Source organism: Rosa chinensis, chromosome 5 (genome assembly GCF_002994745.2).
Source record: "Rosa chinensis cultivar Old Blush chromosome 5, RchiOBHm-V2, whole genome shotgun sequence".
NCBI lineage: Eukaryota > Viridiplantae > Streptophyta > Magnoliopsida > Rosales > Rosaceae > Rosa > Rosa chinensis.
Window position 1 is genome coordinate 76,885,933 of NC_037092.1, and position 11,521 is coordinate 76,897,453.

At 40.7% G+C, this 11,521-nt stretch overlaps 1 protein-coding gene across 1 annotated transcript; it reads left to right on the plus strand.

The window, feature by feature from the left end:
• The first annotated feature begins 1,132 nt into the window (after positions 1-1,132).
• On the plus strand, positions 1,133-9,264 carry LOC112164104 (plasma membrane ATPase 2). The gene is made up of 12 exons (XM_024300341.1): positions 1,133-1,215; positions 4,773-4,833; positions 4,984-5,103; positions 5,513-5,632; positions 5,790-5,912; positions 6,003-6,107; positions 6,189-6,333; positions 6,498-6,662; positions 6,743-6,981; positions 7,334-7,458; positions 7,899-8,357; positions 9,174-9,264. The coding sequence occupies exons 1-12, from the start codon at positions 1,133-1,135 to the stop codon at positions 9,262-9,264; spliced, it is 1,836 nt and encodes a 611-aa protein (XP_024156109.1).
• The last annotated feature ends 2,257 nt before the right edge of the window (positions 9,265-11,521 follow it).

Consider the following 11,521-nt stretch of genomic DNA (forward strand, 5'->3'; position numbering starts at 1 on the left):
TCTGTCGAAGTTGACTGATCTGCACAGGCAGATTTGCCGATTTTGCCTTTCAATCCCTTTTTTACTTCTTTTCTCCTTCTTTGCTCAAAATACCTATAAAACAAGTAAACAAGGTAGATAATGAGAAAATATACTAAACTAACAAAGAAAGTATAGAGATTAACGTTATTAAAATCGCATAATTATGCTCCTATCAGTTGCAACATCATAATCATAATTCGAATTCGATTTCGTAATCTTGTCATAGTACTCATTGAGGCAATTTAGGTTGCGTTGACTATAATAGAATGAGTATATATGAGCTAGCTTTAAACTCTTTGATTCCATGAGTGAGCTTTAGTGTCTTTCAACAATTCATGGACTTGCATTTGAATCCTTCGTGTATTTGAATCCCTCAAAGATTCATAAGCAATATGTTTATAATGACCCTTTTCTTTTGAGATTTTTTTTTAGTAATATGTCTTTAACATCTTCATAATATATGGTGACAATGTGCTATAAATCTCTCGTCAATATAACAGCTATATGTAATGTTGTACTTATAGAAAATTGTCATTCGTATAAGGGAAGATATTCATAATCTCATGTCTTTATAAATAGACATAGTGTTATAGTGATTTATCTTCACTGTTGATAAATACCTTTTTGTACCACGTAGGTTTAAAGGTCCAAGTATTTCATCACATTTCAAATATTTAATTTCATTGGAATTGCCTCTTTTCAATTTGGCCAATAATATACTTTGTTGACATTCATAATGAAACGTGGTACAGCATCCATACAGCCCTTAATGATTTTTTTTTGGTAGCTACCATTTGTAAATTATCATATCGATAATCATTAATCATAGATCCTACACATTCTTATTTGCATGCATTAGCTGTAATAAGCTTATTGATATTGGGTACTCATGCCACTTTTGGGGCATACATTGTCACTTTTAGGACAATCATCTCTCATAGATGAATCACATAGAGAATGTGGATTTTTTTACAGATGAATCTCATGTAGAGCATTACAGGGTTTGTATAATCTTCCCTTTTTTGGAACTCAAAACTTTAGACCTGGTGGATACATTCCACACAAATTCACGCCGTTATTCAAATAAAAGTAGTCTTTCCTGCTCCTAACGATGGGAAAACTGTCTTATTATGACCATGCGCAAAAGATGCGTTCAAAGATCTATCAGTTTCTTTGGAGTGAAGATCTTCATTGGTTGGTGGCGAGCCCAAACCAAGTTTTAGGTCAAAAACATTTAATTCATGAGCATTAATCATATTGATGTATTATTGTATCACTAATATATCATTCCCTAATAGCGTACTTACAACCTTAATTTATATGTTTAGCCATATTAGGTGCTCTAATATTGTTTTATGACATTCTCTTTAGGAGAACCATGTCATTTGGATACATGTATACCACAAATCAAATGGCGTCTAGACTGTTTGTGATAGTATGGTTGGTTTTAGGGACTTTAACCCACGCAAATGCCTTTGTATTTAGCATATGATTTTGTCACTTTCTTTTATCAATTATTGATGTCAAAATGAGATAGTGGATAAATATCTCACACTAATTCATATCGTTCTTCGGGAACAAACTTTCTTCCTCTCATTGCTGGAGGATTGTCTCATTAAAGTGACAACTCGCAAGTATTCGGAAAATAAACTATTTGCTTGTGAGTAAGGTTAGCAGTTATCAAACTTGTAAGTGATTCCACGCAACATGGTAGACAAAAGATGATGTAATCGATCATGCCAAATAGTGTTCAACGAACTTCTGGTTCATGACATTATATATATGCCTCAATTTACTGTAAAAGTTGGACAATATTGGAGGCACTTAGTGTGACAATATTTCATGATAGCTTAAAAATCTTCTCCAACCATATTGGAGGCACTTAGTGAGACAATACGTCAAATCGCTAACATGATAGTAGCTCATTTAGAGCCATAAATCAAGGTCTACAACTCTTGATGAGTGTTACCTTACCTTTAGTAAACATCAATTGTGAAATATTGACAATACCTTTAGTAAACATGAATTATAAAATATTGACAATTGCAATGGACTAAATTCATTTTTGAACTATTGGCCAAAATGATATACTCGAAATGTCGAGTTTAAACTTCATGAGCAACTTCAGGTGCTCATCTAGTCAGTATGATCGTTGAGGAACTTCAAGTCCTCATATAATTTTGGATCAAGAAATTGCAAGTTTCAATCTCTTTTAGTTATTAACTAAATTATGATTAAATCACGCGTAACCGAAGATCATGCTCGAATTTTTTTTATTAAAACTGCGGGTTCTAAGATCTCGTATGTTGAACTTCGGGTTCAAATAAATTTGGTACTCGATGTACTTACATAGGCATTCACAAGCATAATTAGCTATAATGAGCCACGCTCATGATACTGCTAGCGATAACAACTCCCGCCAAAGGAGTGACTTACGGGAACACAGCCAAGCAGGCTACCACTTGGGCCCCGACTTGCCCCCAGATCACCGCTGACGCTGCGCGTGACAGCATCAACAGCTCCAAGAGCTGGGGACTGAAGCATGTCAGTTCCACATCGAAAACATGAAGAAGATCAACTCCTTCTTCACCTATAAAAGGTTCTCTCTTCTCTCCTCATTAACTACGCATTTTAATACTTACCTACTATTACTTTGTCAACACAAATACATTGACTAACTTAGGCATCGGAGAAGAGAATACCGCCCAGCGCGGTCTCCCTCTGACGCCCTCTGTATTTCACTCGACAGGTAGCGGGAGCTCTAAGGAGTATCATCGATAACGGTCCGCCCATTGGACCAGCGTTAGTAAAAGTTCAGCTACTGCTGAACTTTAAGCATTAACATTGGCGCCGTCTGTGGGAACTCTTGAACAGAAGGTCATCCCACCACATCCACTATGACTAACGGTAGCGGGGAAAACACTGAGCAGGCGGATCAATCCGCCAACCCCCACCCACTACTAAAAACAATTGCATTCGCTTCGGAAATTTGCGATGGCATTGATTTCCGTAGCAATTGAGACTCTATTGCTACGGAAAATGTTCCGTCGCAATTAAGTCTTATCATTTGCGACGGAAAATATTTGTCGTAGTAACTTTGTAATCAATTGCTACGCCTTTTCGTCTTGCCGTCGCATAACTTATTTCTATTTCCCCACTAACATCTCGATCTGTAGCCCTAATTAACCCAAGCTCTCTCTGTCTCTCTCTCTCTCTGCTTGCCCAAGCGTTCTCTCTCTCTTCAGAACTTGGGTTTCTGTCTTCGTCCAAACTCAGGTTCCAAGGGCCTGAGGATCCACGACAACCCTGCTCTCGAGCACGCCTCCAAGGCCTTCAATTTCCTCTACCCAGTCTTCTTCATCGATCAACACTGCATGAATCCCGACCCGAACGCACCCTCGGCTTGGTCCTCCAAGGCTGGCCTGAACCGAATCTGGTGCTCATTAGGTTTGCTCTAATTTATCCCTTTTTTTTTTTCACTCTATCTTTCTCCATCTCTCTGTTGTCCCTCTTTCTCCTTTCGACTAAAACCCAGACCCAAAAAGCACAAAATCAGAAACGCACCAAACCCAAATCTGAATCACACATCCCTTCCCCTCCGTTTTTTCCGTCAGTCTTCTCTCTCACGCTCTCATATCCCACTTAAATGCAATCCAGACCCAAAAACCCTAATACCCAAAACAAAAATCCTAACCCCTCAGCTCCAATACCCCACATCTCAATTTTGTACTTTTATGTTATGTGTTTGTATGAATTGACGACTGTCTCAATTTTTATGAGGTTTGAGTTGATTTTCGATCCATGATAGATTCCCAAATGCCCAAGAAGAAATTTTGGTTTCCAAATCGGCAAGCTAAGCATGGCTCTTATTTTCAGTTCATCCTCACCACTCTACTTTGCCTCTTTTTGGAAAGGTATTTTATTATAACTATTCTGCATAGGATCCAAATTCTTATTCATAGTTTGTTGTTTTCTGCAATTTGGATTTTCATTAAATTGGAGGTTAATTTTGGTTAAATTTCAATATTTTATTGTGATTCTGTTAAGGAATTCAATGGGTTGCAGGTTCAGCGAATAATTACTAGTTGTAGGAGGAGACTCATTCCACTTTAAATTAATGATTTTCTTTGGCTATACATTATGTAGGTGAGGGATGCCAGATTTGTACTCATGCCTTATTAAACACAAGTTATATAACTAGCTCAATCAGTTGAAGCACTTAGATTTCTTGCTGCTTAAAATTTATATAGATGAGGGATGCCAAATCTATACTCATCTCTTAAAGTAGCTCCAGTAGTCAATGGTCATCACTTGTACATAGCAGGTAAGCTGTTTGTCTTGTAACTCATGGCATATCCTCTTAGAGTTTGCCAGTTTGGAATAATGAAGGAAACTTTTATGCGTATACATAATTTAGGCAGTAAAGTATCGAATCAAGGACAAATTTTAGGGTAGGGAGAGACATAGAATATATTTGGTCAACTGGTATGCGCTTACCAGTTTGTGGCTTTTGGTTTTGGGGTTATAAGTGTTCTTTCTTGTTGCTAGATTAATTTCTTAGGCCATACTCATCCAAATAGTATGTCTAGAAACTATACTAAATAAATGTGTGGCACGATGGCAGATGACTCACCAAGGAGTTGTCTAAAAACAACATTTGGTTGATAACATCTTGTTTGCTGAGAACATTGAAATTGTACTAATAGTCAAGCTTATACAACTTATCTTTAACCTTTTGTTTTCTCTTACAGCACAAATGTTTGCATTACAGCAGTCACTATTTTCTCAGACAAATTGACGGCAATCAACTTAGTGAGTGAATATATCCTTCTATGCCTAACTGGTTTCTACAATTAAAATCTTTTTAGTTAATGTTTCTTGTTAGTCTTTACAATTAGCAAATTGTTTTGTTTCTTTCTTAGGTTTTCCTGTTTCTTTCTTAGTTAATGTTTCTGTTTTCAGGGTGTAATCACAAAGAGAATGACAGCCATTGAAGAAATGGCTGGGATGGATGTGCTCTGCAGTGATAAAACAGGAACTTTAACTCTCAACAAGTTAACAGTGGACAAGAATCTGATAGAGGTGATACTTTTTTTTATCCTATCATATGACTTTCTTCCCTTTCCTTTTTTTTTTTTTTTTTTTTGTGGTTTCATAGATTTTGCATTGAATTATGCAATTAATCTAGCTCATAAAGCTAAATGCACATTTTGATGGAGTGTTCTACACAAAAGAACTATTGACAATGCCAACAGTTTCCATACTTTATATTATACTGAAATACATTTTGCATCTACCAATATATGAATATAACCTCAATACTCTGGGAAAACCATATCTATGAATACAGTACCTGTTCTCTAAAGCTGTCTTCTTGTAACCATATGTCTCAAGATTAATTTTCAGCTACAATATAACCTTATTGTATTTTCTTCATATGTAAATTTCATATCGGATTTATTTGACATTTGACTTCTGCTTCCATTTGCAGGTGTTTGCTAAAGATGTTGAAAAAGACTCGGTTGTATTGATGGCTGCAAGAGCTTCAAGGTTGGAAAATCAAGATGCCATGGATGCAGCAATTGTTGCAATGCTGGCTGATTCTAAGGAGGTAGTAGACCTTATAACTGAAAATGTTAATGCAATTCTTACAGGCTTGTAAAAAATGATTTTTTTAGAGAAACTGGACAAGAATATGTGATTCAATGTAGTGATTTCTTTATTAAAGGTTTCATTGAGCTGAGTTTTTCTTTTTCTTCAATTGTAAGGCACGAGCCGGAATTACAGAAGTTCACTTCCTTCCTTTCAATCCAACTGATAAGAGGACAGCACTTACATACCTAGACAAAGCTGGTAAAATGCACAGAGTGAGCAAAGGTGCACCAGAGAAGGTACTTAATATATCAATTCAAAATATTGAAATCATATCTCACATGGAAAATGATCTAACCTTCCAAACCCTTCTATTTTTAATTTTGTAGATACTCAATTTGGCATGGAACAAATCAGATATTGAAAAGAGGGCACACACAGTAATTGACAAATTTGCAGAACGTGGTCTTCGATCCCTTGCTGTTGCACGGCAGGTAACCAAGATTTAATCATGTCCCTGATAATAGATTTCTCTTCCTCTGATGCTAATGGATAATGATTTCTGTAATTTACCTGAAGTACCTGCTGGAACCAAAGACAGTCCTAGTGGACCTTGGGAGTTTGTTGGTCTTCTACCTTTGTTTGATCCACCACGTCACGACAGTGCTGAAACTATTAGAAGAGCTCTAGATCTTGGTGTGAGTGTTAAGATGATTACATGTATTAAAAAGTGACCTTAATTTTCTGTTTTCAATTCAATGGAGACTGCTCAGTGTAATAAACTAATTCACTTGACTAGACTTTTGATGCAACTTTTTAGATTCTTACTGATTCCACTCCAGCCGCATTTTTTTTTACTACTCTATTTGCTTTACTTTCCCAAGGCGATCAACTAGCAATTGCTAAAGAGACAGGGAGATGCCTTGGGATGGGATCAAACATGTATCCATCATCTTCATTGCTTGGTGAAAATAAGAATGGATTAGATGCAAGTCTACAAATTGATGAACTCATTGAGAATGATGATGGTTTTGCTGGTATCTTTCCAGGTAATGTTGGTTATGAACTTGCGTTACAGTTTGCTAACGTACTTTGCATTGCTTCTATTTGACTAGATGCTTCATTTCAGAGCATAAATATGAGATTGTTCAGCGATTACAAATTAAGAAGCACATAGTTGGAATGACCGGTGATGGAGTTAATGAAGCACCTGCCTTGAAGAAAGCAGACATAGGAATTGTTGTGGCAGATGCCACAGATGCTGCTCGTAGTGCGTTTGATATAGTACTAACACAGCCTGGATTGAGTGTTATTATTAGTGCTGTTCTGACAAGCCGTGCAATCTTTCAAAGAATGAAGAACTACACAGTAAGGGGATTCTCCCTTCTCATTTTTTTAGGAATTGGACCAGCCTGGTCGTAAATCTTGATTTAGGGAAATTATGACTTTACTCCAAGCTAAAGACTAGGCCGATTTTGCATGATTTAGGACTCTAGTTACTATTAGCTTTATATAAGCTAAGTTTTTATCATTGTTTTAATCTAGGAAAATCTGTAATCACTACTAAAAACAATTGCAATTGCTTTGAAAATTTGCAATTGCAATTTTTAGATTTTTTTTGGTAAGCTTTGTAATACATAGGATTAGACAAACTTTACTAATAATATATAGTCATTTAGCTTTCTGTTTTCATTTTATCAATTGGATTTTTTGTATGCAGATTAAGTTGCATTTGAGGTGTTGTCAATTGTGTTGTCAATTAAAAGAGTTGGTGTATGAAAAGCAATTGTATAGGCAAGAAATGGATGACTTGATGAAGCAAGATGAGCTAGAAGTTGAAAGAAAGTTGAGAAAGCTTTGGCTGATCTTTGTTTTTTAACAACCTTTGGTTGGTCTTAGAATTGTGATTGTTGGTTGGTTATAGATGATGGGTTTCATAATATTTTTCAATTTATGATATTTGCTGCAGATGGTACTAGCTTTGGTGTGCAATTCGCTCCATTTTTATTTTTTATAAATGAAATATTCTTTTGCGACGGCAAAGTATCCGTCGCAACAAATTCAACCCAATTTTTTTTAAAAATGAAATATCTTTTTGCGACAGCAAAGTATCCGTCGCAAATAGTTTTACCATTGCGACGGCAACAGTTTTCCGAGGCAAATACTTTTTGCGACGGCATTTTACCGTCGCAAATGGATTTTGTGACGCCACCTATTGCAACGCCAACATTTCCGTTGCAAAAGGCTCAATTTTCCGTTGCGAAAAGTTTTTTCCGTTGCAAAAGCCCAATTTGCCGTCGCAAAATAGGCGTCGCAAAAGCAATTCTTTTTAGTAGTGACCTCACCAACCCAGTGATCAAAGTCAATCCAGCGGTTAACGTTAACCGTGCACTATTCAACACATTGCCCAACCCCGGCGGGGAACCACAGGCCAGTTCCCAGGTCCCACCAACCCAACCTACAGCGGAGGCTCAGCCGAGCGGCAGCCGTCCTCCGGTACAGGACCTCTCCGCTATGTATGAACTGGCATTAGCGAACCTTTACAAGGCAAATCGAGAGAGCGAGCAGGAGCGCAGAGAAAAGGCTGAGGTACAAAAGCAGGTGGCCACGCTGATGTCAAAGTTTGATGAGCTGAAGAGGGCGCTAGAAGCAAATGCCAACCCAACGCAAAGCGAACAATCGCGGAGCACCAGGGTCAACCCAACACCGGCGGATTGGTACCCGGACCAATCATACAGATGCAGGTACCGTTAAACCCACCAGAGCTACAGGGAATGGGACCACCTCCCGAGCCCTGACTAATGTTGGAGCAGGAGGCGGAGTCATAGCCACACACTAGCCGCTCAACAATCAGGGCCAGAATCGAGGGTCATATTCCTACCCCCAGGCAAGAGCTGGTTCAGCGGAATATCTAGATAGGACCCGATGGAAATACAACCGCCCTGATACTTGAGAGGATGCAGCAATTAGAGCAAAAGCTGGTCCTGGCGGAGGTTGGCACCCCAGGGCCAATACCAAATCCACTGTTTGGGTCGAGACCAGGACCACTCACAGCCAGGATCCTGCATGCCATCCGCCCGGCACACACAAAGATACCAAAGATGTCACATTACAGCAGCATGACTGATCCCTTCTTCCATATGGACATCTTCAAGAAGGTCACCAATAACAAAGGCTTCGATGACGCTACCCTCTGCCATTTGTTCAGCGAAACGCTGGATAGTGAGGCAATGAGTTGGTTCTTTGAGTGCCCGCCGGGGTCCATCGACTTCTTCAATGCACTATCAAATGCTTTCCTCTCTCGGTTCATCCTATTGGCTGCCAGACACCACAATACGTCTCAACTATTCAACCTCAAGCAGGGGACGAATGAGACATTAAAGGCATTTTTCACCAGGTGGGGAGCGGCAACGTCCCAGTGCCACGATCTTGATAAAACAATGGCGCTTGCAGCTTTCAAGCAGGGACTCCTCAGGGGACCATTTCTCTATGACCTCAATTACAACCATCCAAATGCCGCTTATAACCATGTCATGAGTGAGGCTGTCATCCATGCACAGGCAGAATTCATTACATATAGAGAAGCCCCCAACCACCACCAACGCCTGCAAAGCCCACCCAACCCTCCACCAACCATCAAGAAACCATTAGCAAAACCTCTGCTGCACCCCCAACTGATAAAAAGAGAGAATGGCAACAGAGCAACCACCAGAGCAAGCGGCAGAGGGACCAGCATCATAATAAGGGCTGTCGCTCATTTCATGGGGATAACCGTAATAAACAAACGGAGTCATCCCAGCGGTACGCAGTGTTTACAGTCCTCACGGCCTCATACAAGGAAATATACGACCAATGCAAGGACTAGGTCCCGCCACCACCCCCAAGAAAATACCCAAGGGTCGGAAAGCCCAAAAACACTAGCAAGTGGTGCAAATATCACGAGGACAGCGGCTACAACACTAACAATTGTAACGCCTTCAAAACAGCCATCGCGACTCTATACCAAGATGGTAAGATGGAACAATTCAAGGTACACCAACCACTACCCGTGATCGATGACGTTGAGCCCTTGGGCCGCATCAACACTATCGACGGTGGTGCTCCAATCATCAATATGTCTCACAGAGCAAGAAAGCGCTATGAGTGTGCTAATCACCCCAAGGAGGTGTGCAACATCCGCTATGAGAGATCCGCTAAACTCCCCAGAGCTGGTTGGGAACCCATTACCTTCTCAGAGGAGGAGGAACGCGGAGTACATCTACAGCACGACGATCCATTCTTGATCGATGCCATACTCGGTAGATGGTTAGTGGGAAGGATCCTTGTCGACAGCGGATCCGCTGTAAATGTCATCTTCAACAAGTGCTATGACAAACTTCGGCGGAACAGAAAACTACTGCAGGATCATGAGCCACTACTTAGCTTTTCCGATGACGTCATACATCCATTGGGTTTCGAATACATGCGACTAGTTATCGGCACTAGTCCGCATATGGCGGAAATCCATACAGAGTTCATCACTGTGGACTACTTCAGTTCATATAATGCCATCATTGGTCAACCGGCACTTAACAAACTCAAGTGCATCATCGCTAGATACATGCTCCTAATGAAGTTCCCCACCCCCAACTGAATAGGCTGTGTAAAGGGAAGTCAGCAACTGGCACGAGAGTACTATTCCACAACTGTGGCACGATCAGCACGCCGCTAGATATCTTCAAGGACCCCAGGGATGACAAGAAGAAGTATGTCAAAAAAGAGCTTGTCAACCTTAAAGATTATCAGCATATCCGACGAACATCTTGAGCGGACAGTCCGCATCGGCGCCCAGCTAGACCCAAAGGTAGCGGCTGAACTCACCCAATTTCTACGTGACAATGCCGCCGTCTTTACATGGTCCTACGTTGACATGCCAGGCATCTCCCTCGAGATAATCACCCACAAATTGAGTATCAAACCATCCGCCTACCCTACCAAGCAACGACGAAGGGCCTTTGATGAGGAGAGATATCGTGCAATAGGGGAAGAGGTCACCAAGCTCCAGAGCATTGGATTCATTCGCTAGGTAAATTACCCTCAGTGGATTTCCAACTTGGTCATGGTCAAAAAACCCAGCAGGAAGTGGCGAATTTGCGTTGACTTCAAAGGCCTCAACAAGGCATGCCCTAAGGACAGTTTCCCACTACCCCGCATAGACCAACTGGTCGATGCAACCGCGGGGCACGAGCTACTCAGCATGATGGATGCCTTCTCCAGCTATAATCAGATAAAGATGCACCCTGGCTACCAAGAGTGCACCTCTTTCACCACCGACAAGGGCCTATATCGCTACAATGTCATGCCTTTCGGTTTGAAGAACGCCGTCGCGACTTACCAGAGGTTGATGAATGCTATGTTCGCTGAGCACCTGGGAAAAATCATAGAGGTCTACGTGGATGATATGTTGGTAAAGAGCACAAAGGCCAGCAGACATGTGGCAAACCTCAGAATTATATTCGCCATTCTCCTAGCCTACGGTATGCGCCTTAACCCAGAAAAATGCTTCTTCAGTGTCACCGCCAACAAATTTCTGGGTTACATAGTCAGCGAGCGGGGCATAGAGGCCAACCCTGACAAGGTACAAGCCATCCTCAACATGAAGGCTCCAGAGTGGAAGAAACACGTTCAAAGCCTCCAGGGAAAACTAACCGCCCTCTCTCGGTTTATCTCAAGACTCACGGACAGATGCCTCCCATTTTTCAAAGTCCTGAAGACAACTCACAAGAAGTTTATCGACTGGAACCCAGACTATGAGTCAGCGTTCCAAAACTTGAAGGAGTACTTGGCAGCAGTTCCGCTCCTCTCTATCCCAGTGCAGGGAGAAACATTGTACATATACCTAGCAGTATCATTGTCAGCGGTAAGCTGC